This window comes from Pan troglodytes, chromosome 3, assembly GCF_028858775.2.
Source record: "Pan troglodytes isolate AG18354 chromosome 3, NHGRI_mPanTro3-v2.0_pri, whole genome shotgun sequence".
In the NCBI taxonomy this organism is placed as follows: domain Eukaryota; kingdom Metazoa; phylum Chordata; class Mammalia; order Primates; family Hominidae; genus Pan; species Pan troglodytes.
Window position 1 is genome coordinate 73,450,941 of NC_072401.2, and position 18,848 is coordinate 73,469,788.

At 38.4% G+C, this 18,848-nt stretch overlaps 2 protein-coding genes across 21 annotated transcripts in view; both read left to right on the top strand.

The window, feature by feature from the left end:
* The window catches only part of PPAT (phosphoribosyl pyrophosphate amidotransferase), a 42,474-nt gene extending 39,426 nt beyond the window's left edge, over positions 1-3,048 (top strand). For both annotated transcript variants that reach the window (XM_001140991.7, XM_009447854.5), the window contains exon 11: positions 838-3,048. In XM_001140991.7, coding sequence (XP_001140991.1) covers positions 838-1,034 — 197 coding nt within the window. In that variant the 3' untranslated portion in view covers positions 1,035-3,048. The remainder of the gene's footprint in view (positions 1-837) is intronic.
* A 3,387-nt stretch (positions 3,049-6,435) lies between these two features.
* The window catches only part of AASDH (aminoadipate-semialdehyde dehydrogenase), a 53,995-nt gene continuing 41,582 nt past the window's right edge, over positions 6,436-18,848 (top strand). For 4 of the 19 annotated variants that reach the window (XM_063808852.1, XM_063808854.1, XM_063808859.1 and 1 more), the window contains exons 1-4: positions 8,899-9,049; positions 9,596-9,767; positions 11,750-12,021; positions 17,616-17,932. In XM_063808852.1, coding sequence (XP_063664922.1) covers positions 17,724-17,932 — 209 coding nt within the window. In that variant the 5' untranslated portion in view covers positions 8,899-9,049; positions 9,596-9,767; positions 11,750-12,021; positions 17,616-17,723. Of the gene's footprint in view, positions 7,902-8,614; positions 9,050-9,595; positions 10,513-11,749; positions 12,022-13,492; positions 13,614-17,615; positions 17,933-18,848 lie in introns of those variants that run through there. The other 15 variants (XM_063808853.1, XM_063808855.1, XM_063808860.1 and 12 more) reach the window with 10 other exon arrangements.

Consider the following 18,848-nt stretch of genomic DNA (forward strand, 5'->3'; position numbering starts at 1 on the left):
GGAAGTGCAAGCATATCACTTAAAGCCTCCCAAAAGTCAGATCCCAAGAAAAACAAAAATAATTTAATCAGATTCTAACAGAGTAATTTGGATGTGGATACAAATCACAAAGTAAAAAGTTTGTGTAGGTTCATATTCAATAATGAGATAAGGAGACTTCGAGATCTAAGTTATCCTGGGTAAGACATCTTCCTTTCAAAATCAGGTGATGTATAAACTGTGGAAATAACACATGATATTTAGTCATTGTGCCTTGGTACTTCCACACCATCTGTTTGTGGCTGGTGTTTCTTTTAACCTGTCATGCATGTGTCTCACTGGTTAAATATTTTTAAGTATCACCCTGATGGGTGTCATACATGTTATAAGCACTCACACTTTGCCAGAAACTATGCTGCCTATATTATCTATATTATCATAACATCATAAAAACTTTACATTTAGGCAATATTTCCACCATCTTATATAGATGAAAAAATAGACTTAGGAAAACTGAGTGAACTTGAGCTTAACTTTGAACCTAGATCTTCCTGACTTTAAATTCCATTTTTTCAATTAAGAAAATTACTCCCAATGCCCTCTAATTCCATTCTAGACTTGAAGCCTCCTCTGCTGTTTTAAATTATGTTATCCCCTAGATTCCAATTAAAATTTTTAAAAATAAAGGAACTGAGTTTTATTGATTTTTTTTTCCTTTTTTTTTTTAAAGAAAGGCTAAAGGAGAAATTTTTATCCTAGCTTAAATTATTCTGTTTGTAACTATTCTCTGTTGACGCGTTTCTTCCTTTCTAAAGGAATTCTCATTACATTTTTATTTTTCCCTCTTTCTTCCTTTAGGAGCAAACAGTGTTGTGTACCTGTCAGTAGAAGGACTGGTTTCATCTGTACAAGAAGGGATAAAGTTTAAAAAACAGAAAGAGAAAAAGCACGATATTATGATCCAAGAAAATGGAAATGGTCTGGAATGTTTTGAAAAGAGTGGTCATTGTACAGCTTGTCTCACTGGAAAATATCCTGTAGAATTAGAATGGTAGCTGGTAGGGTTGGATGTGTGTAGTTTCAAGATAGAAAGTTGGTCAAGAAGTTATAGTGGTCACACCTCATCTATTTACTGTTACTCAGTTGGTACAATGTAAAATGCCATGCTTATGTTTACCTTTATAAGTTTTGAGATTTTTTTTTTTTTTTTTCTGAAAAGGATACCAAAGTGCGATAACTGAACATTTCCAGTTGCATATAATACAACAATATGTGGTGGTCTTTTTTTTACACAAGCATTGGCTAGCCTTTTTAACCTGGTCAGATAAGGCAGGTGGTCACTGACATTTGCCAAGTCCATGCTTTAAAGGGTTTGCAAGAAGTTAGGGTTAAGGAGAGGTGATGCCAACAAGACAGGTGAGTTAAATATACCATTTCACACAAAGTTTGAATAGAATACATTATACCTCATAGGTGTCTAGCCTCTACAGTTCTGGCTGTAGTTATGACCTTGGCTTCCCTGTCTAACTGTAGACAAATCTTTAAAAAAACACATAAAATATAATCTGTGGTGCCTCAGTTTCCCCACATGTGCAATGGGATACTTATATTATTAGATTAAATAATTAATAAGAATGTGAATAAGTGTCATACTTTTGTGATTTGAGCCATCATTTCACTTCTGATTTTAAGACAACTCATGATTGTTAGCTTTCGGAAAGCTAATGATTATTAACTTTTTGAAATTAGTTTACAATTAAGATTTCATTATGATGGAAGGAGACATAATTGGCAGATCTTTGCCATCTCTCTTTGAGATGTCCTAAAAAGGGTTGTAAAAATCTGTGAAAAAGTTTTTCCTACATTTGACTAGAAAATGTGATCCATAGTATTTAGTGCCCTGATACTATAAGCTCAGCAAGTAACCTGGTACATTTGAAATAAAAACCAAATTTTTAGATTCAAACAATCCCTTTATCCTTAATTTAATTAATTATCATATGCTTTTTTTAATGAAGTGCTTGATCACTTGCAAACATATATACATGTAGATGTACATATACATGTACACATACACATAAATATTATTGCAATTAAGTGATCAAGTACAGACACAATAGGGGCCAGTTTTGTTTAAGGATCAAAGAGACAACCACTTTGGGGAATTAGTATCAACTTACAATCCAAGTCCAAGTATCATCTTATAATCACTTTTTTCTACTTTATTAAGATCTAATGAATTTGATTTCTTTTTTGAAGTTTTTTCTTGTAACATCTGAGATTTAGAAGTTTAAGATGACTTGACCCCAAACCTTTGTTTATGTAAGAATTTTTAAACATAAAAGCGTTCGTTTCTGTTATGTTACCATAATTTGATGTATATAGTGTCCAGATCCATTTAGAAATTTAATATTTATTAATAACTGAAACTGTTTGTCTTCCTTTGGTATATAGTCTCGCATATTATATTATAGCAGGCCAAGATAAAATTTTGACAGCTCTTTAAGCCCACATGCAGCAGTGGGTCAGATAACCCTGTGGCAGTGACACGGGCAAATTGGCATTTGAATAAAGCCCTGGGACCACCTCAACATGTGTAGCCTCTTGTCTTAAATGTACTCCCCATGGCAGCATGGAGGAGGCAAGACCTGTGGGTCAATTTTGAACTGGCCTTACTTTGATTTTTAAAACAAGAGACTCAGGGAAAGTACTAAACCAAAATCTCTGATTTTACTTTGCATTTTCTGTAGTTTTTGTTTTACTGAGATGCTGTTGTAAAGGAAAATAATACTGTGACAGTTTAGTAATTCTACAGATTCTTAATATTTCTCCATCATGGCCTTTTACTTCACAATTTTCTGAAGTCTGAATTCAATTACAATTTTTTTTTTACCAACTTAATCTCAAATGTTGTTTAACTGCTTTAAATTCATATACGTAGAGTATTATAAACTGCAGAGATGAAAAATGTGTTTTCACGGGATTTATATTGTGAACTAAACTAAGCCTACTTTTTGTGACTTACTTGTGATGCCTTGTTGATAAATATGTGTAATAAGTATGTTTAAATATGTGTGTCCTTTTTTTTTTTTTTTTTTTTAAATAGTGACTTTAGTTAGTGCTTTATGGTAAACAGCATGGAGACAACTTCCAGGCTCCATTCTTGGCACCAGCTAGTCATATCTTATTTCTCTGATCCAGGCATTTCAATAAATAGGCCATCTCTTATGAACCAGGCAAAACTGCTGGTTGACTATGAGGGACAAATAAAGTAATTAGAAAAGCAGTACTAAGTAAGCACTACATCGTGGCAAGTTCCTTGGAAGCACTATGGGGAAAGAGGGAGTGTCATGGAAGAGCAGGATTAGATTCAAAGTGTCAGGGTGGGTAGGTAAATGAATAGATAAACTGTAGTACATTCAGACAATAGAATATTATTCAGTGCTTAAAAGAAATGAGCAATCAAGCCATTAAATGACAGAAGGAACATAAATGCATATTAACTAAGTGAAAGGCACCACTCTGAAAATACTACATACTTAATATTGAAGGTATCCAAAGAAAAAGTCTCCCATGTTAAGGATAAACTGGTCACAGACAAGAAAGATTTCTAGTAGGGCACCTGCCAGTGTTTGTTAAGAAAATTTCTGTGCAGCTAGGTAAACCTTGGTCGCTGGACTGGATCTTTAATTCTTCTAGGTTCCTCCAATCCAACTTTCTTCCATAGAATTACTAAAAACGAGACTTGCTATGTTCTTAAAGCCCAAGCTCAAACTAACTGAATTTTAAGGGAGAAATCTCATGCCCAAAGGTTCACAAAACTGCCCAATGCTATAACCAGAGACATTAAAACTGTAAACCGGAATGAAAAGCTAACATCTCCATACTGTGGGCAGCTTTTCCCAAGATGATGGAACATAACTCCCCATCCTAATGACACTCTTGCCCCTCTTAATTCTTCCTTGTTTATGCCTACCTCTTTGATTTGGCAGGATAATTTCACAATCGGTAGATATTGTGGGTGACTTGACAGAATCTGACTTCATAAATCCTTTAGTCCACCCAGGGGGTAATACTGGCAACATCCTCAGTAAACTTTTTGTTCAAATTGTACTAATGGTCTTTTTTAAAACAGAGTTAGCTCTCTCTGCTTTAATTCAAGCCAGTCATGGAATGCTAAGTAATAGGATTGCTGTGTACCAGCTAAACAAAGAAATGTCTGTGCTTTTGCTCATACTACATGCTGTACCTGGATACATTCCTTTGGGGAATTTATATACACAAAATAAGAAAATAGCCCACATGGTATAATAGGTCTCACCTAATTCTTCATGATCATTTGATTTATTCAACTGGTTGTCTTTAAGCCTAGGTTCACGGCTGAAAACTTATGCTGAGATTGTTACTTTGTATTTTCTTTTTTTTTTTTTTAAGAACTTTATACCTGTTTCTTGTCAAATTTGCATAGAAATGCAACTCCTAACAGAATAATGCTCTCCCAGCACTTTGAGATGATAGACAGTGCCTATGGAACAGACAGAATTGAACTTAGCAGTGGACTCCAGGTAGACTTAGCCTGAGATCCACTCCCTCCAAACCTCTTGTTGTTCAAATGTGGCTAAAGGGTTTTGATGCTAATTCCTAGTTACCAGTGACTCCCTTCAACATGGGGGCAGACTGGCACCAAGAGATATCAAAACCTAAATACAGGATGATTGATCAGTGATGCTTTTGAGAAAGACCTTGATCAAAAGGGGAAATGTGAAAGTTGTCAGATTCAAAATGGAGTCACTCGTATTAAAACCCTGACAAACGAAGCCAGGAAACGCCATGAAGGGGAAGGGTTCTCATGTACATATGGTTGATAACAAGAACTATCAAAAGACTACAAAAATTTACAACCTGCACAAAGGCCACCACAACCTTAAACACAACACACACACACATACACATACTTCTGCAACAACATCTGCCTAGCAACTGCCTATCTAACTTATGGACTGACACCACCCTTACCACGCTTGTTATTGTTAAAACAAACAGTGAGGTTTATTTTTATTTATTTATTTATTTTTTGAGATGGAGTCTCACTTCGTCACCAGGCTGGAGTGCAGTGGCGCAATCTCGGTTCACTGCAACCTCCACCTCCTGGGTTCAAGTGATTCTCCTGCCTCAGCCTCCCGAGTAGCTGGGACTACAGGCGTGTGTCACCATGCCCAATTAATTTTTATATTTTTCAAAGAGACGGTTTCACTGTATTGGCCAGGATGGTCTTGATCTCTTGAAACCCAGCACCCACCTCGGCCTCCCAAAGTGCTGGGATTACAGGTGTGAGCCACCACCACTCCTGGCCTTCCAGTGTACTTTCATAGTTACATATTCTTTCCTCGTGCTCTGTGAAGAGGTGCCTTCCACCATGATTTTAAGTTTCCTGAGGGCTCCCCAGCCATGTGGAACTGAGTCAGTTAAACCTCTTTTCTTTATAAATTACCCAGTCTCAGATATTTACTTAAAGCAATGTGAGAACAGACTAATACACCTGTCAAAACACCAAGCCTGAAAAACTCAACCACTAATTTGCTCTCTGCCTTCTCCTGAGCAGCTGAACACTGTTAGAGTAACTCACACAATGCCTTATTATCCCAACTGTGATATGTGCTACAACAGCACATAACAGGAGGACCTAACCTTGTTTCAGGTAGGGTCAAGGATTTTCCAAATTATTTTTGAACTTTTTAAGGAAACAATGACATTGACAAGTGAGAGATAAGCCCTAAAATAAGTAGAGTGTGCCAGTCAAGGTACAAAATATCAGCAGGGTACAGGGTGGGCATTTGATATTTCCCTGCAATTGGAACAGTTTAAGTGGATGGAGCTGAGTGAAAAAAAAAGATAGTTTGGGAAACAAGCGCCTAAGACATGAATCCCTGCTTATAAGGGTGCTATTTAGTATAGGAGGTCAGATTTGGAAATAATGCAGCAACAGTAACAACTGATGCTGTAAGAAATATATGTCACTGTCTGGGAAGGGTCTGGTATTGAAACCTATTTTAAAGTTAGTAAGATAGCCTGTTAACTGTTTTATGGCAGTAAACTTGGATTCCTGGGTGACAAAGAACTTTGTAATTTATGGCAAAAGCAGAAGCCAGAACTTCATGTTTATGCATTTTCCATGTCCCCCAAGTCCCACCGGGATGGTGAAGATGGGCCTCCAGGGATGTCTGCACGTGTAGTCAGTGGGTTACATTATAGGAGAGGAATACTGAGTTTGGGGGATTCACTACTTTTGTAGTTAAGTGGAAGCAAGCCTACTCTTTGGGAAGAATACTTCAGCTATGAAACTGATCATCCCAAACAACCCTGAAAAAATGATCTAGGTAAAGAGCAGTTAGGACCTTACATTCTTGGCAAACCCAGAATTTGCAGGTCCCATGACAAATGACCCCTCCCAAGAGTATGGTGGGTTCGTGGGATGGAGTTTGGAGGAGTCTGGATAAATTATTCTTCAGGGCTTGAAGAAAGGCATCACTGAGGAAGTGATGTTTAAGCTGTATTTTCATCAAGCAGGCATGGAGAAAGAAGGGTATTTCAGCGTGAGCCCAGCCAAAACAGGTGTGGAAACATGATAAGGACTTTGTATTCTCAGAACTCTTACTAGCCTCTCATTATGACTAGAGTTTACAGTATCAGGTGTGAGGAATGTGGAAGATGGGTGGGGGAGCAGTGGCCTGCTGTGAGATATCAGGTTAGAAAGAAAATGAACTCTCTTGTTTACCTTACTGAAGAGTCTGAATGTTATGCAGGCAACGAGGGATCATTGAAGCTTCTTATTCTCATAGAAGAATGCTATGACTGATCTGGTATATGTTTTAGAATGATCACCCTGGATTATCAGGTAAAAATGCTGTCTTAAACATAGTGTTCTACATTTGCTCCCTAAGACTCCCTGAAAATGACAGTAACAGGATTTTTAAAGTCATACACCCTTAAGGATTAAAGAAAAGGAATGGAAATGAAATTCTGGAATCAATAGCAAAGGGCTCAGTTGACTTGAAAAACCTGAATTCTAAACCCCCAGTGAGCAAAACCAACAAGCAATTCTATTTGTATCACAGAACCCCCTAAAAAGCTAAGAAACTGGCTTCAGGAAGTAGAAGTGAAGAGGGTACCTAAAAGGACTGGAAGTTCATTTAGGAGAGTGTTATATCCTTTACGCCACCCCCGGCCCCCGCCTTATTCTGAAGGCTTTTTTTATTGTTTCAGGAGTAAAACGGAGTCTCTGTAATGGAGGACATCAGGCACCTAAAACAAAGAGAATTAAGTGAAAATTGTACTAAATTCTGAGACATACCCCAGCCTCCATACCCCTCCTCTCCCACTTGATTTTCAACAAACGTCCCATGGGCTCAACAGCTTCCAATCAACTTTTAAATATACCCCCCACTTACATATGAGCAGATAAGGACCACCAGACATCCTAGGAAAGCCTCTAATGTGAAAGATAGAGCACAAAATCAACAGAAGAAAGAAAAAGGAAACGAGGGAAATAGATACTGCAAGGGAAGAAAAACTTTAAAAAAGGTATCATTAATATCAGAGTTGGATGATGATACTGGAATAATAAAACATCATTTTGGCAGCAATTCAGAGTCAACTGGAGGCAAACAAAACTGAAAACGTTTTAGGAAAAAGCTGACCAAGAAGACCTGAACTAAAGTAGCAGTAATGGCGATGAACATGACACTTAAAAAACGCAGGTTCTAGGCCCCTCACTAGAAAACTAGGGGATGAACCTCCGGGGATGGAGTCCAGGAATTTGGAATCTTCTAAAACATCACCACTGGCAATTCTGATGTGGCCAGCTGGGTGCTGGTCTCAAGACTGAGAACTAGAGGACATAGGGTCTAATCGGATGTAAGAGGGTAAGAAAGTGGGAAGGTTGATAACTGTCTGGCTGGGTGGATGATGGTGTCATCCCAACGTAGAAACATAGAAACATAGACAAGATACACTTTTGCCCACTTCCAACCTAAATACATAAATAAGGCTGTGTTAGTTTGAGTAGTCCATGGTACATCTTGGAAAAGTATAGTTGGCATGTGGAGATATTTTTTGCTTAGATTAAAAGCACAGTTTCTTGTCACCAACAACTACGGCTGCGAGAGCGTCCTATGCTTTTTTCTCACGTACTGTTTTGATGCAGAGCTGTCTTCGCAGTCCCTCCCCCGGCTAAAACCCCCCCAAACAAAAAAATCCCGATTACTCTGCCACCAGACAGTAGCTTTAAAACACCTCTGTTATTGCCCTTGACGCTTATCGTAATAATTGACATGTCTCCAACTGTAACGATTCCCTTGGAAACAGAAACTTCTATTCAGGCATATAGTTTACAAAACTCCACCTCGGACCTGCTTTAATTTCTTTACAGGTCCTACTAAATGCTCCTGTCAAATTCCTTAGTTATCGTTTCAATCTGCTTCCCAATTAAAATGTCAGCATCATGATGACAGGAACGTCGTTTGCAGGCGTCACTGCTGCAGCCATATCTCCAGCACGTTTCCAGAAAATGTCATTGGTTGAAAGCAATAACTCTCCTATTTCACAATGATTTCATCTCTCTTCACATCAACCCTAGGTGATGTTTTTATTCTCACCTGATGAACGAGAATACTGCGGCTCAAAATTCAAGAGTCTTGCCCAGAGTTTTTTGGCAAGTACGAAAGGGTTATGGCTCCAAACTGGTTAGCTCCGAAGTCCTTGCAAACCCTGTCCGAGACCATGCGCGACCCCAAGGAGCGCCTGAGCAGATAACCAAAAGTGAAAAAGCCTATAGACCTCTTCACTCAAGTTAGCGCCTCGGCTTCAGGAGAGGCAGCGCCAGCTCCACGCAGCCTGCCCGGGGTCGCTCGCACTGACGTCACATAGCGACGCGGAAGATTTACGTATGGTGCCTCGCTCTGGGATAGCTTTACGGCTTCTGGGAGCTGCTGCTTCGCTGTGAGAAGTATCCGCGACGAGCTATCCGGGAAAGGGCCGAATGCGATCAAACCTAATCCGCGAGACTTGCTAAGTGAGTCGCGGCAGGGCGCGGTGTCCGGCGGGGGTCTGTGTGAAGGAGGCGAAGTGCCGCTAGGCCTGAGCCTGCTTCCACATACATTTGCTCAGCTTCAGGACCACTGCCTGACCTCGGATTTAATACATCGGGGTCTGGCGTGCTGGTGTGGTGCAGACTAACCCTGACCTGTGTGTACACTTCTGCATCACTAGCCTCCGCCCCTCCATTCAAATGGAAATAAGTGTGCTCCGCGCTCAGCTACCCCCTAGAGTGGTTTCGAAGAGCAATGAAGAAATGTTTAGGAAGCTGTAAATTGCATTGTTACTCGTTGCATACCGTAAATTAAGAAGCCGGGGAATTGGGAAAATAAAGTTTCTGGATTATTTATCCATTTTTAAAACAGCCAGTGACCTAGAGAGAGGCCCCATAGCAATTGAATTTGTTGACACTCTTAAGATCTTTGTTGACTAAATAGCAGCTTCTACAGTTGTAGCAAGTAAATTTATTCCTTTTACATGTAAAATCTGCTTACCAGAGTTTGCTTTTTTTTTCCTTTTTAAGGTCTCAAACATTTGGGCATTAATAAGTTTAGTATTCTCTACTGCAGAGAATGTTATTTGTGACTCAATGAATGAAAATGAAAACCTGAGACAACAAGAATGGATTTTACCTTAAATGTCTGTAGCAACCATTGGGAAAATGGAAAGAAACATCTTAATTATCGTATAGAAGTGTAGGTACCCTTCTGCACTACCTGTATGTTGCGAAATGAACTCATTCCTCATAATTTAAGCGCATGCTGCAGAAAGCCTCCCTTATATTTACATAATGATCATTGTATGTCTGAGGAAAGCTTAAAATTGTATCTTGTGCATTAAAAAGAGCTAATATTTATAGAAATGCCTACTAAAAATAAATAATGTAAGTACTAAAATTGCCTTATATGTTTAAACTGTATATTTAGAAATCACAGCATTTTCAAACTTATGGGTCTTGGCAGTTATTGGTTCATTTTACTCTCTTTAGGATTTCTTTTTCCTAATTGATGTTAATTAGTTGATATAAATGAAAATTTTGAGTCAGGAAATCAATTCAAATAGGTGTGAACAAATTAAAAAAAAAAAAAAAAGAAAGAAAAGAAAACTTGACTCGGCCGGGCGCGGTGGCTCCGCCTGTAATCCTAACATTTTGGGAGGCCAAGGTAGGTGGATCACTTAGGTCAGGAGTTCAAAACCAACCTGGCCAACATGGAGAAACCCTGTGTCTACTTAAAAAAAAATAACAAAAACAAAAATTAGTTGGACATGGTAGCGCGCACTTGTAATCCCAGCTACTCGGGAGCTTGAGGTGGGAGAATCGCTTGAATCTGGGAGGCAGAGGTTGCAGTGAGCCGAGATCACGCCATTGCATTCCAGCCTGGGGAACAGAGCGAGACTGTCACAAAAACAAACAAAAACTTTACTGAAGCAGGCTACTTGGTAAGTCTTAATTGCTTTAAAATATGGAAAACAGAGTTCAGAGAGGGAAAAAAATAACTTTCACCTTTAAGGAAACACTGTGAATTTTTTTTACTGTTGATCCCGAGTGTTTCTTTCTTGAAATACTGTTTCGAATCTTTTAATATAATCTGCCTTAAGAAACCCAGAGAACATTGCATTGATATACTGCTTTATTGAGTTGTAATATTATATTTTCAGTCTAAGTGAACTTATTGGCAATTTAAAAATAAACTATACAGTATGAAGAGTTTACTTCTTGACAATTATACAAGTATGACTTCTGTAAAATATTAATAGTATAGTAATAAGCACTGTTTTTATATATAGTTGTCTAGAACTGAATGAATAGGAATAGGGTTTTTTGCTTTCTTCTGTCAAAGATTGATTTTGCTTTCATCTGAGTTTAGCTCCTACTGGAATTTAAAAGCAAAGTTTATTTACATTAGTCATTTTATTTTATTTTTATTTCATTTACTTATTTATTTTGAGATGGGGTCTTGCCCTGTCACCCAGGCTGGAGTGCAGTGGTGCCATCTTGGCTCACTGCAACCTCTGCCTCCTGGATTCAAGTGATTCGCCTGCCTCACCCTCCAGAGTAGCTGGGATTACAGGTGTATGCCACCTTGCCCGGCTAATTTTTATATTTTTAGTAGAGACAGGGTTTCACCATGTTGGCCAGGCTGATCTTGAACTCCTGACCTCAAGTGATCCACCCACCTCGGCCTCCCGAAGTGCTGGGATTACAGGTGTGAGCCACCGCACCCGGCCACATTAGTAATTTTAAAGTCACCATACAAGATTTTGACTACTCTATCTTAACAAATCTGTAACAGTTACTGAAGGAAAGTAAAAAAATTAAGTGTGGGGTCCTTTAAATTTGATTTTATTGATTAATTTTTTATATATTTCATATTTACATTGTGGTCCGTTGAGAGAGAAGTCTCCATTTTTACCTGCTTCATTTTCATCTGTGTATACCACTGCCCTCCCAAATTTTTTTGATGCTCTGACCCAGCATAGGTTGATGTATCAAGTTAATTTTCAACCTCATTGTCCTCAGTAAAGTTACCATAATTTCATAAGTTCAGAGATTCTTCATTTATATATCTTTGATATAATTATTTTTGTGAGATATTATTGTAGAGAAGTTTTTCCCTGTCCCTCCACCGAGCTCTCTAAAACTCCCTCTCCCCCTAACACTTCTGTATATACACAGGGTTCTGTGCTACAAATTGATGTTTAGATAAACTTCAGTGAAATGACTCTTCAGGAATTGGTGCATAAGGCTGCCTCCTGTTATATGGACAGAGTAGCTGTATGTTTTGATGAATGCAACAACCAGCTTCCAGTTTACTACACCTACAAGACTGTGGTTAATGCTGCTTCTGAATTATCAAATTTTCTGCTGTTACACTGTGACTTTCAAGGAATTCGGGAAATTGGTCTCTACTGCCAACCTGGGATAGACTTACCCTCTTGGATTTTAGGGTAATATTTTTTAGAACTGTAAATTTGATGTTACTCCAAGCTAATGTAAATTTTTAATAGAGTATATTGCAAGTTATTGTTCTGTTTACTATTGGACTTTTCTATATTGTTTGGTCAGTTGTAGAGAGGCTAAAGAAGTTTGCATTTCCCCTAGTATTATTTTTATATTATTTAAATTAATTATTCTGAGCTTATTTAGGAAAGACTAGAAGCTTTCACTAATAGAACATATAAGTATCTCCAAAATGTAAGGGCTTCATTAATCTGTTAAAGGAAAACAATTATAACAATTTATAACACTTTGTTGTTAGATAAAAGAAAACAGGATTTCACAGATAACATGACTATGTTTTTTGTCCGCAACTGAAATTTTAGGCACTAAGGTATTCAATAAATCAGTAAATTAGAGTTTTGGATAATAGTTGATATAGATTGAAATATGAACCCATTAGAAGACACTATTCCAACAAATATTTGCAAAATGTTCAATCATTTAAATTGTTCTAGAATGTTATCCTCATATAGTGATTTCTATTCTAGAACTCTGCAGTAAGTATAAACTGCCAAAGAAATAGTTTATTCATTCTATAATATGTGTCTTAGTAAATTAATTATATAAATATAAAGCAAAAGATGTTCAAAAATTTACTTGGCCAGGCACAGTGGCTCACACCTGTAAATCCCAGCACTTTGAGAGGCTGAGGCTGGAGTATCATTTAAGGCCAGGAGTTCGAGACCACCCTGGTGACTTCACAAGACCCCATCTCTATAAAACAAATAAAAACAACAACAAAAATTTACTTTCACTCAATTATTGACGAAATTTATTGAGAATTTACTATGCGCAAAGATCTAGTGTCCTTAAAGTATACCTGAAACTACTTAAAATGCTTAACTTTAAAAAAATCTTGTATTTCTCTATATTAAGTGATAAGAATTTAACATAGTAAATACTCAGGATTTTCATTAAGAAAAGATAAAATGACAGTGTTTATATATTTATTTATTTTTGAGATGAAGTTTCACTCTTATTGCCCAGGCTGGAGTGCAACGGCGTGATCTCGGCTCACCGCAACCTCCGCCTCCCGGGTTCAAGCAATTCTCCTGCTTCAACCTCCCAAGTAGCTGGGATTACAGACGCCCGGCTGATTTTGTATTTTTAGTAGAGACAGGGTTTCTCCATGTTGGTCAGGCTTGTCTCGAACTCCCGACCTCAGGTGATTCGCTCGCCTCAGCCTCCCAAAGTGCTGGGATTACAGGCGTGAGCCACCGCGCCCGGCTAAAATGACAGCGTTTATTACCAACTATGTGTCAATGAAAACATTGGAAATTTCTGATCAGCAATAAAGTGCTCCAGAAACCATTTTTATGCTGCTACAAAAAGTAAATAAAGTGCATAGAGAAATAGAAATGCTTAAACAAATACTAAATCAACAGACATTCTATGCTGACTGTGTACTTTTTTCTTTAGAATTCTCCAAGTCCCAGCTGCTTATGTACCTATCGAGCCAGATTCACCACCGTCATTATCAACTCATTTTATGAAAAAATGTAATCTAAAGTATATCCTTGTTGAAAAAAAACAAATTAATGTAAGTCTGGATGTTTCAATTGTTTTTTGCCTGTATTACATTTATTTCAATTGAAACATTCCTTCCTTCTCCCACCTGGATTCCTAAGTCTGCTAAATGTGGCAAGGTTTCTGAGTCTTTGCACTGTGACATTTTTAGGGTTGAGTAATTGTTGTGAGGAGTGTTCCGTATATTATAGGATATTTGGCAATATCTTTGACCTCCACTCGCTAGACCTCAGTAGCACCTCCCAGTCATAACAACCAAAAATCTCCAGACATTGCCAATTGTCCCCCGGAGGGGCTCTCCACCCCTCACACTCCATTGTGAGCCACTATTCTGTGGTATGAACAGATCTGTTAGCCTTCTAATAATATATTATGCATTGTTTTGAATTTCTCTTTCCAAAGTATTTCCTATACTGCAAAATTTTATAATACTTGGAACTTTCATATTTATGGCAATTACATTGGTCAGCAACACTGAAGAATTATAACTAAGCTTGCATTTTGAAAAAGAGACTGGTACTTAGAAGAGATCTTTCCAGAAAAGTAAATTTATTGTTTTTTTATTTTTAAATGATTGCCAACCAAAGATATAACCAAGAAACTCTGTTTCTGGGGCAAGAATTGGTGTTATATCTTCAGCAAGATGCAGCCCATGCTTCATTGTTTATTTATTATTTATAAAATATTGTTTTACTAAAGGGGAAGAACATTATAAAAATATATTCAATTTAGCTTGTTTTTGCCCATTTTCTATATGAGCCAGTTTGTATTGGGGTAACTTAAATGCATTCCCCGCTTTCACCCCCCCCAACTGTGTGTGTGTGTGTGTGTGAGAAGTGTCAAGAACTTGAGGTATATGGGGGACTTTCTAGAGACTCAAAGGGTTTTTTTTTTTTTTGAGCCAGAGTCTCACTCTGTTACCCAGGCTGAAGTGCAATGGGCAATGGTGCGATCTCAGCTCACTGCAACCTCCGCCTCCCATGTTCAAGTGGTTCTTGTGCCTCAGCTGCCCAAGTAGCTGGAATTACAGGTGCATGCCACCACACCCGGCTAATTTTTGTATGTATATTTTTAAGTAGAGACAAGGTTTCACCATGTTGGCCAGGCTGGTCTTGAACTCCTGACCTCGAGTGATCTGCCTGCCCCGACCTCCCAAAGTGCTGGGATTACAGGCATGAGCCACCACACCTGGTCTGGTTAATAAATATTTTAAAAATAATTACTTATTAGTGTGTAGCCGAAGTTTCCTCTAGTCCTCAAATTGGTTATTGCATTGTTCATAAGTAAGCAAAACTGAAATGGGGATGTGATGTTTATTTTTCTTAGCAATCTTAGTGAAAATTTTATAAAAGGTAGCTGAGTATCAGTATTAATTGTCAATGTCAAGGTATTCTTTATGACCAGTAGGAGTTGGACATAGCAAAACCCAAAAAGGAGTTGGGCACAGCAAAACCTTGCTCCCTATCCCATGATTTTGATGATGGTGTAAGTGTTCTTCCTTCATTTAACACAGGAACGATCAGTAAGTATTTTTAAGCATCTACTGTATGTATGCCCAGCATCCACTAAAGCAGTAGTTCTCAACTGGGGACAATTGGCAATGTCTAGACATATTTTTTATTGTAATGATGGAAGTGGGGTGCTACTGGCATCTGGTGGGTAGAGGCCAGCGATACTGCTAAAAATCCTACAGTGTATAAGACAGCACTCCACAAAGAATTTTCTGGTCCAAAATATCAGTAGTGTTGAAGCTGAGAAACCTTGCACTAGGGACAGGATGATTGGGAGGGCATTAGCATATAAGCCTTCCAGCTTTTTATAATGTAGTTGGAGAGAAAAGTTAATACTTCTGAACCTATAACATCTACATAGTGTGATAATTGTCCTAAGTGAAGTAAACATAACCCAGTAGATATAGTAGAATTTTAATGGGGAGGGATGGTTTTGAGCTAGATCTGAAGCGTATGTAGGCCTTTAATTTTTTAAATATTACAGGCCCACCACATCCCCTACCCAATACATACACACATTAAACACACAAAGAAAACACTGTAGGCTTCTGGGTTGTGACCTTTTTCTCATTATTTATGTTGATTTATTTAATGTGAAAACTTAGGTTATATTTCATTAAGCTGTTGTTGTCAACCTAAAAAGATATATTCAAAGAAACCTTACTTTCAACATGTACAAATTCAGTTTAGCATCTCTTCATCCAAACTCACTTCTGGATTAATTCTTCTCCATCCACCAAATCACCTGGGCCAGAAACCCAACAATTTTCTTAGACTCACTCTATATCCAGAAAGTCACCATGTCTTATTTATTCTTTGCTCATAGACCCTTTCTAACCACTCCTCTTGTAACAGAATAGTAGTTCAGGACCATATAGTATATCTGAATTACTGCAAAAGACTCATTAAATGGTTCTCACTTAGCAGAATCTCATTTATTATTCTGTCCTTGATAGAGTCTAATCTATGCTATTGCCACCTTCAACTGGATCCTGTCACTTACAGGTTAAGATCTAAACTCCTTAGTGCTGAGTGTACACGGTTATTAAAGATTTGCATCTCATCTCATCTATCAACAACGCACCTCACCTTTTCCCTCTCCCCCACCCCGTTCTTTACCTTAATTGGAATGCTTAATGTTCACATACCAGCTTTCCCAGGTCAGATCCTCAATGTTGGCTGTTTGCCTCAAGTGCCCATTTTTATTATTTGGAGAATAGCTACTTATAACAAATATTACCCATGAAGCAATCTCTGACCTTCTAGGCAGAGTTCGGCATTCTCTGTTCCCATTAACATTTCAAGCCTGCTTTATTATCATACGCATTGCATTATAATTGCTTGTATATGTCTGGTGTTTTTGAAAATAAGTTAGTAAGGACAGCACTTTGCTCTTGGAGATTTATTTATCTTTTTACCCCTGGGTATACAGCAAGTACTCCCCCCCACTCCCCAAAAACGTCATGTTGAATGAGTAAATGAATACAGTTGGCCCTCTGTATCCAGAGGTTTCCTATCCGAGGATTCATCCAACTGCAGACTGAAAATATTTGGGGCCCACGCCTATAATCCCAGCACTTTAGGAGACTGAGGCAGGAGATCATTTGAGGCCAGGAGTTTGAGACCAGATTGGGTAACATAGTGAGACATCGTCTCTGCTAAAAATAAAAAGCTAGCTGGGTGTTTTGGTGCACACCTGTAGTTCCAGCTACTCAAGAGGCTGAGGTGGGAAGATCGCTTGAGCCCAGCTGTTCGAGGTTGCAGTCAGTTAAGATTACACTGCTGTGGTGAGGCGTGGTGGCTCATGCCTGTAATCCCAGCACTTTGGGAGGCTGAAGCTGGCGGATCATGAGGTCAAGAGATCAAGACCATCCTGGCTAACACGATGAAACCCCGTCTCTACTAAAAAAAATACAAAAAAATTAGCCGGGTGTGGTGGCAGGTACCTGTAGTCCCAGCTACTCGGGAGGCTGAGGCAGGAGAATGGTGTGAACCTGGGAGGCGGAATTTGCAGTGAGCTGAGATTGCGCCACTGCACTTCAGCCTGGACGACAGAGTGAGACTCCGTCTCAAAAAAAAAATAAAAATAAAAAAATAAAGATTATACCACTGCACTCCAGCCTGGGCAACAGAGTGAGACCCTGTCTCAAGAAAAAAAAAAAAAATATTCAGAAAAAAAAAAACCCAATGCAACAGTAAAAACTAATACAGATTTAAAAATATAGCAACTATTTACATAGCATTAATTAGCATAGTTTTGTATTAGTTATAAGTAATCTAGAGATCATTTAAAGTATATGGGAGGATGTGCATGGGTTATATGCAAATACAGCACCATTTTATATAAGGGACTTGAGCATCTTCAGATTTTGGTATCTGAGATGATCCTAGAACCAATTCCCCCAAGGATACTGAGGGATGACTGTATTTCATATTACTTCTATATAAAGAAGAATATCTTTTAACATACTAATACTGTAAACTTTGTCCCCCATTTCACACAGAAATTTAAATCTTTTCATGAAACATTATTGAACTATGATACATTTACAGTGGAACATAATGACCTAGTGCTCTTCAGACTTCACTGGAAAAATACTGAGGTGAACTTGATGCTAAATGATGGAAAAGAGAAATATGAAAAAGAAAAAATAAAAAGCATAAGTTCTGAGCATGTCAATGAAGAAAAAGCAGAAGAACACATGGATCTGAGGCTAAAGCATTGCTTAGCCTATGTTCTACATACATCAGGGACTACAGGGATACCGAAGATTGTCAGAGTGCCTCATAAGTGTATAGTACCAAATATCCAGCATTTTCGGTAAGTTCTAGTCTTTGACTCTTTCTCAGAATCTATATTGTAGGCCAGGTGTGGTGGCTTATGCCTGTAATCCCAGCACTTTGGGAGGCTGAGGCGGGTGGATCACTTGAGGTTAGGAGTTCAAGATCAGCCTGGCCAACATGGTGAAAGCTGTCTCTACTGAAAAAATACAAAAATCAGCCAGGCGTGTTGGTGGGTGCCTGTAATACCAGGTACTGGAGAGGCGGAGGCAGGAGAATTGCTTGAACCCAGGAGGTGGAGGTTGCAGTGAGCTGAGACTATGCCACTGCACTCCAGCCTGAGTGACAGAGTGAGACTGTCTCAAAAACAAAACAAAACAAAAAACCTTGTATTTTAAAGGGAAAAAAATAATTTTAAAACGTTTGGTTTTATAACTCTTGTTCCTAAATTAATAGTCCTAAGAAGTAAATTGAGTCTTTTTTGTTTCAGCTGTATCTGAACTTTAGTTCTCTGCAGACTAGGCCCTTCACCTGTTTCATCCAAGCCTAGGGCCAGACACGGAACAAACAAATGATATGATTAGAAGCTTTGCATCTTAATTATTAATAAAAAGGGAGAAAGGATTTTCCTAGCAGAGGTACTAGCAGAGTTATATGAGAATGAAGGAGTTTGTCCTACTAGAATGTCAGAGCAGGGCTGAGGAAACAGTGAAAGATCAGGAGCCTGGTATGCCCTGTTGAAGGCTGAACTTAATCCAGTAGATGATGGGGAACCATTAAAAGATTCTCATTTTGTTAAGTTCACTCTTGTAATAGTATTGTGGAGTTTGACTTGCTGATGTGGTCAAGAGATTAGAAATCTCCAAAGTTGACATTCTTAATTTGCCAAGAAAGAGAGGAAGAAGTGAACCTTAGGGGTGTAGTCCTAGAAAATCAAAGGAGGAAACAGAAATAGA